Raw genomic sequence first — 16976 nt, 5'->3', positions numbered from 1 at the left:
GTACGACAAATGCATACAAAATTCTCTAAAGTAAACCAAAAACAAAGTGCGCCTATATGAAAAAATGCTATGCGAGTTATGCGACGATTAATAATTTTTATTTTTATTTTGTCTGCGCTTGAAACTGTTGAGGCGACGATTATGCGATAAAAGTCGGAATATTACAAGTAATAGAATTTTGTTGAGCTGTTTTGTGAATGGTCTGAAATGGGGGTTAGAAAATTAGAAAAACGTAATTTTTTTTAAACGAACATTCGGTTTTTCGAATATATTTTTTAAGAGGTTTCGAACTGAACCGAACGTAAGGGTTCGGTTCGGTTCGGTTCGAAATTTTCAAACTTCGCCCAGCACTACAATTTTCAATTACTACCTAAAACTCTTAAAAACCCACCTCGAATCCCACCTCGAATCCCACCTCGGATCCTACGAATCCATAGGATTCGGTATATTCGACGAATCCAAGATTCGAAAATCCCATCCCTAGTTATAACGGACTTTTACTGTATGTACATGTATTAGTAGGATGCTATTTAGGCTTCTGTGAATAATTGGTTTTCAAATTGAAATTGATTTTTGACATAAATGTAAAATTAAATTAATTACGAATGTCAAATATTTTTATAACCAAATTCCAACTTGAGTGAAACAATGTTTTTCATACTTCACACGAGTCCAAGAAAAAAATGTTGCAAACTGTAGTACAATGGTAAAAATATGAATTTATTAATCATAATCACAGATTATTTGTTACATACAAAAAGCATGTATATACTATGTTGCAGAAAAAAGTCAAAATTTATGAAACATTTTCTTGGTTTTATATGTGTTACACTCTTTATATTAAAATTTTTGGTGGATGAGTCCCACTTGCTCTGCCCATCAGCAATAAATAATTAAAAAAATATTTTTTTAATTAATTTGAATGTCATTTAAATATTAAATTATTCAATACAATTTCAAGATTTTTGAATTCTAGCAGACCCCTTCTTCTGAGGTATTTTTAGCATGTTATTGTTTTGTGTTTATAATCAGGAAATAAATTTAGGCTACAGACAAATTCATAAAAAGGATTACTGTTTGCAGATATACCATTAGTGCCGAGTCTGATTACGGAAGATCCAGAACGGGAACCCAATTTTATATTGCATTGGATTAATAACAAGGAAATGCATTTTACCCAGCAAGCAGAGAATATTTTGCACGTAAGTTCATAGACATGTGATTTCTATTATAGTTGAATAAAGTTAACAGTATTTTACACTGTTCAGCCTTGTATAGAATTTTTTCGTTTGATATAAACATTGAAAATTTTTGGTTCTAATGTGTTTAATGCAAATACAGGGTTAAAAATTTTTTTTCAACTTTATTAAATTTTTGATGTTGGCACCATTTTTTAGTGGCAGCCTGGCTCATTAAACAATAATGTTTGCAAATCATTTGCTCCAAGCTTGGGGGCAAATGTATTTGATGGTCATCTCACTCTCCTCCCACCAGTTCATTACGTAGTCGTAAATTTTGGCGAGGCACATTCAATAAGACTGCATACGTAGGTTGGTTGATGATGTAAAATAGTTCTAAAGTTAGAACTACGCCAATTTCAATTTCCAGAGGAATCACGGGCTAGTGGCGCGAGGTGTTGAAGTGCAGGGATTTTTCACGAATTGAGAAAGTTGTGGATTATCTTGGGTGCTCTCGATCCCCCCTCCCTTTTTATTCCATCACTGCTCCATTCTCATATATCTCTTACTGTCTGTAATGACAAAACTTTAAGCCCCAATTCATTCTTAAATATTACATCCTGGTCCGTGGAGGAACTTAGAACATCCAGGCTTAAGTTAATTGTAAGACTGCACAACAGACAGACAGACTGATGTGCTGACCTCCATCTTGTTTTGTTTTTTTTGAGCTCTGTTTATATACACATAACAAAATACACGCAGCAGTGATGGCACCAACACTTGGACAGTTCAAAAGTTTGAAGAACCACGATATTTACACCTGTCCCCAAAATGTTATTAATTAAAAAAATAAAATTAATATTACAGAAGCTACTGCAATATCCCACATTGCCAAAAATATGGTGAAAGTGAAAAAAAGGAACAAAACAACATCCAGTATACATGTTCACATAAACATTTTCCTCTGATATTTGACGTTTTAGAGTACACAGCAAATACTTCTACTAACCAAAAGTTTAGGCTCATACCAGTTAAATGAATGTTCTATTTTAGTAAAGAAAATATTGCTAGATCTATGTTATAATTGAGGCAAGATTATAAAGTGATAAAAAAAGAAAGAACAAAATTAAAGTCAATACACTGCCTAGCACAGAAAAGGTATTGCCAATGAAGTTTCTTTTGGAAAAGTACTGGTTTCATTGGGGGGAATGTTCTGTTCTGCTGCAGGAGCTCACCCGGAAAGTGGTGGAAAAGGAAGAAGGCCTCGACGACGCGCACCGGAATGGATCGGACGTTCACGAGTCCGACCAGGAAGAGCACTCACTCAGTAAGAAGCTTCTTCCCGGGTGCCCCTCGGTACCCAGTCTCGACCGGGAACTTTCTGTAATTGAAAGGTCGTGTCGTGTGGGTGTTTCCGCGCTTGCAGGGAAGCAGCTGCAGCAGCAGCAGCAGCAGCAGCAGCAGCAGCAGCAGCAGGTGCCGTCGCAGCTGTCCCGCGGCGGGAAGCTCGGGAAGGTACTCTCGCAGGACGAGAGCAGCGAAGAGCATCACGGCAGCTTCCCTTCCAGTGGTCCGCAAAGTCATCAGTCACTGAGGTGCAGGCGCGGTGGAATCTGAAAGTAACTGATGCGCACAAAATAAGTTCAAATGAATGTGAATAGGAGTTTTTTGGGGGAAGGGATCAGCTATGACCTATAAGAGGCTTATTCAATATTATTAGGGGACCCATAGGCCACATGTGGCTTGCCAAGCTCCCAAGAATTACAAGCAAGCTATGTAGACTTGACCATGAAGTATAATACCTAGTTCATCCCTTAAAATTAAGTTGTGCATTTATTTTATAATTTTCTCAAATAATGCCAATAAATCTCCATGCATTTAATTGATTTTTGTATCAAATAAGCATTGCCCATCTAGTATTTATTTTTTTTAAATGATCTGTTGAATAAAACTGGCCCTGGCATATGTGTGGTAAGAAATAGGGATTCGAACCCAGATACTTTTTGATATGTGAGTCTTTGACCTACAACTGAGACACTTCACTCAATCTCAGATATTTTAATGCCCTTACTCATCCAACACCTTTTGAAGTTACATGTCTATAAATGAAGTTCTAAGATTGATTAGTAACAGAATAATTAAGGGGGTTAAGTACTTTAAGCAAACCTTCTGACCAATAACACCCATTATGTTGCAAAAAATGTGAATATCTGAGTTTGATCTTGGAATTTTTTATTCTAGATAGGCTTTTGTGGCAGAGTAACTGCTGCTTCTAGACTTCTGTGTTCAGGCCACGCCCGTAAAAATAATTTCTTATGTGCTTGACATTTTGGTGTTTCTTGATGCAGCCTCTTTAGCTGAGATTATCAACTGTCATTAGTTCCCTTGAAGATTGCTTTAACAAGACATGTCGAAAAATTAGAGACATCATTTTTACAGGTGTGGCCCAAATCCAGTTACGAGAAGCATAATTTAACTTGAATGGACTTAGTGAGAAGCATTTCAGCTTATCACTATGTTTCTGTGGCTTCCTTAAAATTAAGGTTAATATTGACAAGCTATTTAAGCTTTGGTGTTGTATGCCTAGTCAGATATTTCTTTTTCTTGTTATAATTATTGATTAGCTATCTTGTATTGGTTTTTGGGGTCAAAATTATTTAACTAGATATTTAATATGGTTTTTTACAAGGTTTTAAAGGCCACATTAATGATATTAATTATGAACACTTACATTTTTACCACTATTAGATAATATTTAGTAAATATCTTTTGAATTATTTGAGACCAGACATACTGTATTTACCTGTGCAAGGGTCACCCATTTTATGCAGATATTTAGTTTGAAAAATAAATGTAGTGTGACCCTTATGCAAGTTTTTGAGTTAGGGTTAAAAAATAATAATAATATTGCACTTTTGATTGAACATGTGTGCTAATAACTAACCTAGTTTTGTTTTTTAATTAATGTAACTCCATGAGTAAGTATAATTATTTTACTCAAAATATCTCTGCAGTAGTGTGAAGCTCTGTGAGCAGACTGTGCTTGCAAGTGATGTGTTTGCTGTGCTGTACCGGTAAGTTGAGGAGGGGAATATCTAAAAATAAACCACTCAGAGAGAGGATGCGAGAGAGAGAGAGAGCGTGCGAGAGAGAGAGAGAGCATGCGAGAGAGAGAGAGCGTGCGAGAGAGAGAGAGCGTGCGAGAGAGAGAGAGCGTGCGAGAGAGAGAGAGAGCGTGCGAGAGAGAGAGCGTGCGAGAGAGAGAGAGAGCGAGAGAGAGCAAGAGAGAGAGTGCGAGAGAGCGAGAGAGAGCGCGAGAGCGAGAGAGAGAGAGCACGAGAGCGAGCGCAAGAGCGAGAGAGAGACCGCGAGAGCGAGAGAGACCGCGAGAGAGCGCAAGGATGTGAATGCATGTGTGAGGCCATGTGGGAGTGTAGATGATTCTCCCTATCTCTCAACATTGTATTGTCCGTGGACAGGTGTTTGACACATATTTGCCCAAACATTATTGTTTGCATGTGATTTCCCATGCTTTCAACTGAACATTTCTTGACTAAACTGCAGCTATCATTTGTGTTTGTAAGTGCACCTTTTTTATTCCTTTAGCCCTGCACAAGCTTGCCGGTATCATTGTGCTAGTTTTTATAGAAGGAACTGGCAAAGGGTAGCTAGCGGCCTCCTCTCTCTCCACGGTAAAGGGGTGGGTGAAAAAGAAAAAGATAAGTGGAAACAAGGGTATAAAAAATAGCAGTCTTCTCGTTTGTCTTTTTGTTAGGTACTGTGGGAACTGGAGTGCTCATAAATTGGAGGGGGGGGGGGGGGGAAGTGGGCCCCTTCACATACTCCTGTAGTAAACAAAGAAGAACTGAGGGTCAACACCAGTGCTATATTTCTTTCATGCCAATAAGCTATGACACGTAACAAAAAGACATCACTTGTATCCATGGAACTCGAGTGAGGACAGATGTATTATGGTGCGATACTTATTGGAGTGCAACCCTTATGGTGAAAATGTTAAATTTTTATGCCCAAAATTAAAGGTGTGATCCTTCTGCGGGTAAATACGGTCAATTGCAAAAGAGTCATCTTAATAAAATTGCAGGAAAATCCCTCGAATACAGTAATGACAAGAAAATTAAATAGGTAACCAACATGACATGTGAGACCAAGCCTACAGGGAAATTGGAAATGGTTGTTTCAGTTTGTAATTGTGATTGTTGCAGTGCCACCACGTCCATCAACTCGTTGACGACAGACTCCGGTCCCGTGACGGGCCACGTGACAGACTCGCTGGACGCGAAGATAGAGGTACTGCTTCGGGACTGGCACCACAACACAGATTTGCTGTTTGCTGTTCATCCTGTAGATGGCAGCTTCCTGATCTGGTGAGCTTTCCTACGAGCACAGTCCCGAAAATAAGTTTCATCAAAACGCCTAGGACATTCCGTGATCTTTTACGGTTTCTTTTTATTCAAGGCTAGCTCTGCTTATACTTATGATTAGTGACGTGTCGGTTCTACTTTTTTCCTGGTTCTCGGTTTTGGTTCCGGTTCCGGTTCTTAAAAATCGGTTCCCGGTTCTTGGTTTTAGGTTAACCACCACACAATTTCAAGTCACACCAAAGATACAGTATGCCCTAATAAATGGTGTGTTTGTTTACTTTACTCAACACCACCCCACTTAAGCATAATTAGACCACAAACAAGCCACCTAGCCCCAAGTAGCATAGTTGTTACTCATGTGATGAGATGCAATTAAATATTTTTAAAAAAATTATTTACACATAACATACTTACAACAAAGAATTTTCAGAGTAGTTAGTTTTAATACTTATTTAATAAAAGGTTAATATAATGAAAGGATGCCTTGTCTTGCAAAACCCAACCCCTCTGAGTACTGGAATTATTGTCATTGGGTCATTTGGCTTGAATATCTGTGTCTGTGAAAAATTTGATTGACTGGTGTTGAAGTGCTGAGGCTGTCAGGCATACCAGAAGGGCATATGAACAAAAAAAAAACAGCTTATTGAAGAAGGCATTGAGGAGTGATGAAAAAAATCAGCCAGTCAGCACTGAAGGAATGAGATAGACGGTGATGTTTTGTACCAGTCTTGTGGCCTTGAAGGCTTTGAAAGTGAGGGCAAGTGAACAGAACAAAGGAAGTTTTTGGTTTGAATGCTGAATCAGCACGGGGCCTCGAAGATACTTGGTTATCTTTTTTGTTCCTGCTTGGAGGCATCTTCTGCTTTTTCATACCTTTAAAAATGTCTTGTTGATAATCTAACAGGTTTAATAACAATAAAACACATTGAACAAGTAAGATATAAGCAGGGTTAATTATTTTTTACAAAAACTATAAGTTTATTAATATTCAATTTGACTTCGCCATGAAAATTGCTATTCGTTTTATATGAAGCTTTGGTTATGATGCAAAGCTTTTTGTATGATTTGAAGCTAGGCGTTTATTGCGAAGCTTTAAAACATGGAAACCTAAAATTCACTTATAAAAATATTTAGTTTTTTTTTTTGTGTTTAAGTTCTGCACAAAGTTTTTAACTAAAAAAAATTAAAAGGTGGCACTCAGGTTTGCTTTTTTATGAATGCTCAATATTATTTTTTATGCATGGTATGTTTATAACTTTTATTGAATGGTGTTATATAATGGTCCCAAATGGTTAATAAAACAGTTCAAACATTAAAATATTGTATTTTTTTTTACTAATATCGAATATTTTATTAAATAAGTGTGATACAGCTTTGCTGAGAACAATATTCACAATTTTCTTTGACTCCGTGAGTATTTTAAACATTTGATTTGATATTTGCTTTGCATTAAAAACTAGTGTTCACACAGGCCTATGCGTATTATAAATCACTCCACCATTTTAGTTGGGATGAAGTAAAAAGCAGTGAAGGAAAGGGTATAATTGATTAGTTCATTGTATTAATAATTATTTGTATTGTGTATTTAATGCTACACAAGTGCTGTTGACATTGTGAAAGCTTGGATATAAAAATTCAAGTGGATGAATAAGATTGCTATGTACTTAAAATATATAACCGTGCTACTTCAAATACTGCCGTAATTGATTGGCGTCGTAAGTTTAAAACTGCTTAACTGAAACAGCTATGTATTCGAGGGGAAAGTGCATTATTTTTTGCTTAAATTGATTTTATTATTATATGTATTTTATTATAATAGGTATTTTATTATATATATTAATGATGTATCATTGTAATAATTTTAGTATTGGTGTTGGCAGACATTCCTTACTATCTGGAGTTTTGATTTAATCATTTTCATCTGTTACTTTAAAATGGATACTCAAAAAAATTCATTCAGGTGTCACCCATACTTCCTATTTATGAGTTTATATATTTCCGTAAATGTATTTTACTAGAATTTTTCTGTAATTTGAGGTCATATTTGAACATTTGTTCATTAACTAGTCAAAGGCCTAATGCGTATTGCACTATGCATAAATTTTATAGGTAAGGTTAAAATACTTTTTTTTTGTAATCCATCAAAAATCTTTATAATAATTATTCTATTAAGAAGCTGACTTATTACTTAAAAAATATTGAGTTTCTGGACACTTGCACTGTAATTATGTACAAAAAGTATTGAGTTGGTTCTGTATCGTTATGGGACCTGTTAAAGAAATGTATTCGTAATTGGATCGGTAATGGCTTTTATCCATATTGTCCATCACTGATTATGTATATTTCTTTGTACTTTCTCGTGCAGGGTGGTGGACTGGCTGGACGAGTACCACCCGGGCTCGTTCCGCCAGGCGCAGGTGTCCTTCTCGACGCGAATCCCGAACGCCTTCCCGCTGGGGGACGCCATGACCATGTCGACCAACGTGTGCCTGTACAGCGTGGCGAGCTGCCACCTCAGCTACCGCGATGTGTTCAAGCCCCCGGCGGCCAGCAAGGGCCCCGTGAGCCAGTCGGAGCCCTCGGACGCGCCCACGCCCCTGCCCAGCGTCATCGAGGAGGAGGGGGACGCCCCGCAGGCCACCGACGATGGTGTGTAACAGCGATGAATTCCTCTGCTGCACCAGCAGAACTGACAATTTTTTCAAAGTGTAATTTATATATATATATTAGTGATGTGCGAGTCTCGGCATCATCGAGAACGAGTCGAGACAGAAATTTTCTCGATCTCGTCTCGAGATAATTTTTTTGGCTCGGAATTTTCGAGAATTTTGTAAAAAAGAAATAGGTTAGGTAATATAATATATTGAGGCAGCATTTTGCGTTGCGTGTTGAAATAATTAACATATCTTCAACGTAACGTAGATCGAATAAAATAAAATATACTTGTTACGATAGTATACACAATAAATTATTAAAAAGTTAAAAACGAACAACTTCCGTTCACAAGTCACAACATGAAACGGTAAACGTAAACAATTAATTGTGCTGTGGTTATCACATTAAATTACAGAAGAAAATGATTATTTTCCGTTAATAAAACCAACATTAAAGTGAAAAATAAATCATTTTCGGTATCAATATCAAGTATCAACGTAAAACGGTACGGTAAAAAATAAAAATATAAACATGACTGCAGAATTCTTCCGCGATCGCATTTTGTTTTATGGCCTTAGGTTATAAACACGGCCAGCAGTATATAACAAGCAACATGATGTTTAAATTGCGGTCCGTATCTATAGTGACATATCGATAGTGGTGAATGTTCAGACTTTCATGATCAAGTACCGTCCATGGCTCAAGGAAACTTTATAGACTATGGAGTCAATAACGTATGTTTACATACGACAGTAGGCAAATAAACTGTTGAGTGTAAAGGTAAAGTTGTAATTGCAATTGCAATTGTGGATACTTAATAAAATTATTGAATAATTATGTATATTTGTCAGATTATTGAGTTTTACTTTTTTGGATCATATTATCCTGTTAACTAAAGTACAGATTTCTCGATCTCGACTCGATTCTCGAGAATTTTTAAATTGCTTTCTCGATCTCGTCTCGAATTCAAAAAAGTCTTTCTCGCACATGCCTAATATATATAAGCTACTTAACGTCCCCAAAAATGACCAATATACGTATTATATTATCATTACTATACGTATATGTAAGGCCCCCTGAAAGTGGTAAATAAAATTTTCAGATTTTGTCATTAAAAATTAGCAAAAGCGGTGTTAAAATTCACTTAAAAACACAAAAGCGGTGCTAAAAACTTGGAAAAAAAAATGTGTGTGTGTTACTGTAAATATATCTGAAATTATTTAAGTTAAATAATTTTACTTGAACCTACTCATTACTGAATACCCTAAACAAATAGGTTACATATATTTATATGACAAACTTTTGATTTAGACACTGATTATTAGTTCGTTCCCATAAACTAATCTGGAAAACTATTAATCCCTTTAACAAAATCGGGGACGAACCACAACGCCGAAATGCCAAATTGATCAGAACGACGACAGCTAGAAAACTGCTGTGTACCACAATGCCGAAATACACTAATGCCGAAAAATGTCATTGCAGGGCTGTCACAAAGGTTAGGTTAGGTTAGGTTAGGTTAGGCTAGGTTAGGTAAGGTTAGGTTTGATTGTGGTATTTCGGCATTAAGGTACATTTAAGAAACACACACAAATTCATTCAGTTGTTATTTCGGCATTGTAGTCAATTTTGACATTCGGCGTTATGGTATTTCCATATGGTATTAACGACCCAACAAAATCTATAAATCACTGTTTTTCGGACTTTGTGACTTATGTCCTTGTTGTGTGAAGTGTTACTTGTGCCCCTTTTGCGTGTCATATAAACAGTTCGGCAAGATGGCGGGCCGCATGCAGTCGGGTCGTTTGTTTTGTCTTTGGCTATCGTTTCGTTGTCATATTTGTATTCACTAAATCAGACTTTTAATATATTTATGGTCCTCCGGAAGAAATTCGTTGAAATAAAGAACATTTGGTCCACACGGCCGGATATTTACCAGTAATCGTGCGTGTATGTGTGTCGTGTCTCGTGACGCTCATCTATTGTGATAGCTTTTTTTTTGATCTCATGTTGTCGCAGTGTTGGTGAATACTTTATTTGTCAAACTTTCATTCCCTTTATTTCTGTTTTGTGCATTAAACGGCAAAATGAATGACAAGACAGAAGTGTTAAAGATTCGTCTCGAGCGTGGGGAAAACAGGTTATGTCGTGCCGATGCACTTGCTGATAAAGTGATGAGTGACGATACGCAACGTGAGTTGTTTATCGCAACGTGTTGTGATCTGTCACAATTGCGTACTTGTTTTGAAGACGATCACTTGTCTTTGGAAATGTTGCTCAAAGATGACCTGGATTTCAACAAAAAACAGCACAGTGTTCGCCTAAATGCTTTCGACGACACGTATTATCGTGTTCAGGCAATATACATTGCCACATGCAACAAGAATAAATTGTATGACGGCACGAAAGTACCAACTTCGCACAACCCATCTCAAGTAACTCTTCCAGCTATAAAACTACCACATTTCTCAGGAAATCCAACAGAGTGGCTTAATTTTTCTAACCTCTTTACCACATTGGTGGTAAACAATGCTCACTTGAACGATATTGAAAGGTTATCATACCTTAAAACATCACTGTCACCAGAACCACTCTCTCTTATCCTATCCCTGCCATTGATCAATGAGAACTTCAAAGTAGCTTGGAATTTGATTGAACAGAGATACAAAAATCTCAGGCTTATTGTGTCACACCACATTGATGCAATTATGCAGGCATCTACAGTGTCTCTTGCTCATCCTGCTTCATTAAGTGTCTTGGTGTCAGTGTTAAATGAACATATGGCTGCATTGCGTACTATGAAACTAGCAGTAGATTCTTGGGACCCACTCTTGCTACATTTTTTGGAAAGGAAGCTAGATAACCATTTACGTCAACAATGGGAACTACATACATATTTCTGTGAGTGACACAGAAATGCCTACATTTTCTCAGTTTTTAGCCTTCCTTGAAAGTCATCGCTGGGCTTCGGAGGCAATGTCTGGAGCCTCCAGTAAGTCAGGGTCTCGAGTAAGGCAGGCACACTATAGCACTGTATCTCAGTCTCGCTCTCAACACACTTCACTGTTTGTTGGAAACACATTTGATTCTGCTGTAAAGTGCAGTGTATGTGACAGTGACCACCCACTTTACAAATGTCCACAGTTTGTACAATGCAAGCCAGAAGACCACTACCAGATTGTCAAGAAACTTAACCTTTGTTTAAACTGCCTGGGAGCATCTCATCAAATGAAACAGTGTTGGTCAAAAACCAGCTGTCACTCATGCAAGAGTAGACATCACTTGCTTTTGCACTTCACTGAAGCCAACACGCATACACTTTTGAAAGAAGAAGCAACTTCATTTCAGCATTCTCCACCTGAATCTGCAGCAACAAAACCTACACCAGCTGTTGCATTGGCTACAGCTCAGAGACCTGGTCAATCAGAACCCAGAAACGTGTTATTATCCACTGCCTTGGTGGATGTACAAGACAGTGTCGGTGGTTACCAGAATTTTCGAGCAGTCTTAGACTCAGCCAGTCAGTCTAGTTCATAACTGAACATTGTGCCCAGCTTTTGGGGTTGACTCGTCAGAAGGCGTTCTTACCAATTTATGGACTATCACAAGCTCCCTTACACACAGCAAAGGGACTAGTTAAATGCTGCATTAAACCAGTTGGCAAAACAAACCCACAACTGCCACTTGCTGCATATGTTGTACCGAAAATAACTGCAGATTTGCCCACATTTCCTGTACATTCTGACATGTGGGATCATGTACTTCATTTGAATTTGGCTGACCCGACATTTGCTACTTCAAGTTCTATTGATATTTTGATTGGAGCAGATTTGTTTCCATATATACTCATGGGGCACAAGCTAGTAAAAAATGTGGATTCACCGGTCGCACTGGATACAGTTTTTGGTTGGATTCTTATGGGTAAAGTGCCCAGTCCCATTGTACCAACCAACCATAGTGTCACTCTCTTCGTATCGACTATGTGCCCTCCGCCATCTCTGGAAACTGTGGTTGAAATGTTTTGGGAAATAGAGGACTTCCCCACTTGTGCACATCTATCGCCAGAAGATGAAGCCTGTGAGGCTTTCTTTAAAACCACTCACCATCGAGAACCTTCTGGACGTTACGTGGTTTTCCTTCCATTCCATTCCATTCACCTAAACCAATACTTGGAGACTCAAGAGCACACACTGTTCGCTGTCTAGAAGCCTTGGAGCGCCGTCTGGTCAAGCAACCTGGACTGCGTACCGAGTACCAGGCCTTCATGGAGGACTACTTGCAGAGTGGTCACATGGAGGTAATTGCCAACCCATTGCATGACGTTGAGTCAGCCTATTATCTTCCTCATCATGGAGTTATCAAGGCAGAAAGCACCACCACCAAGCTGCGCGTTGTCTTCAATGCTTCTGCTAAGACCCAGCGAGACGTGAGTCTAAATGACATGCTGATGAACGGACCCAAATTACAGACAGATGTTCGAGAAATTCTGCTTCGGGTTCATGTACACAAAGTTGTATTCACTGCAGACATCAAACAAATTTATCGGCAAATAATGGTGGACAAGGAGCATCAAGACTACCAGCGAATTGTGTGGCGTTGTTCTCCAACCGATCCTATAGTGGACTATCGTTTGCAGACTGTTACTTACGGAGTTTCATCTGCCCCTTATCTAGCAATTCGCACCTTGCATCAGCTGGCTCAAGATGAGCAATGTAACTTCCCTCAAGCAGCTCATTTTTGAAGTTTGATTTCTATGTGGATGATGTTGTCACAGGGGCCAATAGTGTTGAAGAAGCCATTGCTCTTCAAAAGGAACTTATTGCTTTGTTGGCAGCTGGTGGCTTCCATCTCAGGAAGTTTGCCAGCACTCATAGTGAAGTGCTTGAATGGCTGTCCCCTTACCAGCTACAATCCCCAGCATCTATGTCTTTTGACAAAGAACAGCCAGCTGTGGTGAAAGTTCTTGGTGTACAGTGGAACCCTAGCTCAGACTGTTTTTCTTATCAGATGACTCCATTAAACAGCTCAAGCACCAAGAGGGCAATTCTTTCAAATATCGCCAGGATCTTTGATCCCCTTGGATGGCTGACGCCCATCCTCTTGTATGCCAAGACTCTTGTACAGCTGTTGTGGCTCACTGGAGCAGGATGGGATGAACAGCTTCCTCCAGAGGTCTTATGCAGGTGGTGTGATTTTAAGTCTGAACTGTCTTTGTTGTCACAACTTCGACTGCCTCGGTGTGTATCAGGCTCAGTAAAAGCTGTTCATGAACTGCACGGGTTTTGCGACAGTTCAGAGGTTGGCTATGCGTGTGTTATCTATCTCAGATCAATGTTTTCAGATGGTGGAATCAAGGTCTCACTATTGATGGCAAAATCAAGAGTAGCACCGGTGAAAAGGATCTTTTTGCCTCGCCTTGAGTTGTGTGCAGCTGTGATGTTAGCCAAGCTAATCAGTTTCGTGACCAATGTATACAAGGGGGTGCTGGACATCATGCAAGTGTATGCATGGTCAGACTCAACAGTTGTTCTTCATTGGATTGCATCATCACCCCACCGATGGAAAACATTTGTGGCAAATCGTGTCAGCATCATACAGGACTTAACTGAAAAGGAATTCTGGAGACATGTTCACACTGAAAACAACCCAGCAGATTGTGCATCCCGTGGCTTGTTGCCCTCACAACTTATTGATCATCCTCTGTGGTGGTCTGGAGCACCATGGCTTAGACAGCCTCACAGCCAGTGGCCAAACGATACCCTGGGTAGTGTGGTAATGGATGATGCCATTGCATGTGAAGAAAAACTTACAGCAATAAGTTGTGTGACAGAGGTATCCCTAGAATTTGTTGCCAGATTCTCTTCCTTCAGCAAGCTGCAGCATGTTGTTGCTTACTGCCTTTGGTTTGGAGACAACTGTCGTCAACCTAAGGAAAGGCGTTCTCTGGGACCGTTGACAACTACGGAACTGCAAAAGGGCTTGGAAGTTTGCATCAGACATGCCCAACAATGCTTTGCAGCTGATAAGGTTAACTTGGACAAGGGGCAGTGCAGTTCTCATCAAATTCGGCACTTGTGCCCCTTCGTGGATAATGTGGTTATCATCCGTGTAGGAGGGAGGTTAAGTCAGGCATCCCTTCCCTATTCTGTTCAACACCCTATATTGTTGCCCAAAGATCACCCATTCACGTTAATGGTAATCAATCATTTTCATTGTTTACATTTGCACCCTGGTCCTCGAACTTTGCAAGCCATCCTGAGCCAACGATACTGGATTCTTTGTGCACGCTCTGTCATCAAAAGGGTTTTACGTGGGTGTATTAAGTGTTTCCACACTAAACCCTCTCCGTTCACTCCAACCATGGGAGAACTTCCATTTCCTAGAGTCCAACAAGTGACTGCTTTTCACCATACTGGTGTGGACTATGGTGGGCCCTTTCAGGTTACCATGACTCGCACTCGTGGTTGCAAGTCCACAAAAGCATACTTATGCTTGTTTGTTTTTCTTGCCACCAAAGCCCTACATTTGGAATTGGTTTCTGATCTCTCAACCAGTTTGTTCTTGGCAGCATTTTCTCGCTTCATCTCTTGAAGGGGAAGGCCAGCCCACGTTTACAGTGATTGTGGAACTAATTTTGTTGGAGCTCATCGAAAACTCAAAGAACTCTACCAGTTTGTAAGACAGACAGCCCTTAACACTGAAGTGAGCAATAAGCTGAGTCAGGAAGGAATTGCATGGCATTTCAACCCCCCAGCAGCACCGCACTTTGGCGGGTTATGGGAGGCTGGCATGAAGTCTGTTAAAAGCCACTTAACTAAAGTCATTGGCTTACAGATCCTTTCTTATGAAGAGCTCTCGACCATCCTGATTCGCATCGAAGGGGTCTTAAACTCTCATCCTCTTTGTGAGATCAGCTCAGACCCGCCAGAACTTGATGTTCTAACACCTGCTTATTTTTTGATTCTACAGCCCATAACATCATTACCCGAACCTGACATCACCCACCTCAACATTAACCGATTAAATCACTGGCAGCTGGTCCAACGTATAATTCAAGATTTCTGGAAACGCTGGAGAAAGGAATATTTGTACTCACTCCAGCAGAGAAGCAAATGGACACAGCCAGGTGGTCAGCCCAAGATTGGAGATTTGGTCGTGATCAAAGATGAGCACACCCCTCCACTCAAATGGGGTCTCGCTCGAATTGAAGCTCTTCACCCAGGACCAGACCGAATTTCCCGGGTGGCTACTATCCGGACTGCTACAAGTGTCTTGCAACGTCCGCTGATTAAGCTGTGCCCTTTGCCAGTGGACAATGGTTATGATCTAGGACAGAATTCAACAAGATCATGTAATCTATAACAAATTGCTTTCTTTTCCTTGCTGTATATACTTTTGTGTTTGTTACCTGGAGCTAACAACGGGGGCGGAATGTTCGGACTTTGTGACTTATGTCCTTGTTGTGTGAAGTTGTACTTGTGTCCCTTTTGCGTGTCGTATAAACAGTTCGGCAAGATGGCGGACCGCATGCAGTCGGGTCGTTTGTTTTGTCTTTGGCTATCGTTTCGTTGTCATATTTGTATTCACTAAATCAGACTTTTAATATATTTATGGTCCTCCGGAAGAAATTCGTTGAAATAAAGAACAACTGTTGACCAACTAATCATCATCGTCACACCATTCAAAAATGAATGTTTGTTTACATTTTTCCGCTTTTTGGCGCGATTTAAAAGGCTTGTGCCTGGTTCGCCCGATAATCTTCTTGATACTACGACGCTGTTCCAACTATATGCCAGCGCCCCCGGCTGACGTGATATGGCCACTCACGCAAGGCTGTTCCAAACACCATTCGCCCAATCATTTGCTTTTTTTTTGTATTTATCCGGTGTCGCTGTTCCAAGCTGACGTCAGTGCCCCGAGCGGTGTGCGTACACTTTAAAACTTCCCTGTTTGTCTTCTATCTAAACATTATGCTGGAAGGGAAATAAACGCTGTAGTTTTGCGTATTTTTACAGTATATTTTTGGGTTTAACATTATAACGTGAGCGTGTGTAAGCTTTTGTTTGCTTTAGTGCATTTATGATTAATGTTCATTGGTGGCCATGCTGCGGTGTTTGTTTACCAGTGACGAGACAAGTCTTTTACCCAGTGTTTAAATTTTGCGTAAAAACATGGTGATTTCTCGTTTTAATACAAAATTTCGCGTAAAAACGCTGTGTTATGGCGATTTCGCATAAAAACTGTATTTAACTGTGATTTTCGCGTTTATCGTAGTTTAATCGCGATCACGAAAAGAACAGGCCCCTACGTATATGGTAAAACTCGTGGAAGATGTTTTTTTCCACACGTTAAAATTTCTCATCTAACACGGTCAAATGTGTCAGTCCTATAATTTTTTCTATAATTAATACTGTATTTTTTTCCCCAAATATGAATAAGTGGTCCAAAAATTTTGTTTTGTGTATAAAACAATTTCTTTTAATGATTTCTATTATTAGTCAGTATATTAACATTTACTTATTTAATTAACAGAAATACAAAGTTGTTGGATGTGTGGATTCTCTTTCAAACAAGTTTTCGAACTTTTTACAACTATTAACTTCTTGTAGTGCACATGGAAATCTAGCCAGCATCATGTTTGATTACATTGATGCCTGTATACAGGCATCATATTATGTTTAACAGATCTCTGTTAATTTGGGTGTTTCACCCGGAACCCATTATAATACGTATATAACTTGAAATATTTTTGGTGTATGGC

At 39.2% G+C, this 16976-nt stretch overlaps 1 protein-coding gene across 2 annotated transcripts in view; it reads left to right on the top strand.

The window, feature by feature from the left end:
- The window catches only part of LOC134537783 (dmX-like protein 2), a 154855-nt gene that overhangs the window by 29521 nt on the left and 108358 nt on the right, over positions 1 to 16976 (top strand). For both annotated transcript variants that reach the window (XM_063378583.1, XM_063378584.1), the window contains exons 8-12: positions 1084 to 1202; positions 2406 to 2505; positions 2605 to 2773; positions 5402 to 5563; positions 7926 to 8209. In XM_063378583.1, the coding sequence (XP_063234653.1) occupies positions 1084 to 1202; positions 2406 to 2505; positions 2605 to 2773; positions 5402 to 5563; positions 7926 to 8209 (834 nt within the window). The remainder of the gene's footprint in view (positions 1 to 1083; positions 1203 to 2405; positions 2506 to 2604; positions 2774 to 5401; positions 5564 to 7925; positions 8210 to 16976) is intronic.

The sequence above is a fragment of the Bacillus rossius genome, chromosome 12 (assembly GCF_032445375.1).
Source record: "Bacillus rossius redtenbacheri isolate Brsri chromosome 12, Brsri_v3, whole genome shotgun sequence".
NCBI lineage: Eukaryota > Metazoa > Arthropoda > Insecta > Phasmatodea > Bacillidae > Bacillus > Bacillus rossius.
Note: the sequence above shows the minus strand (reverse complement) of the source record. Positions and strands in the feature narration are given on the sequence as shown.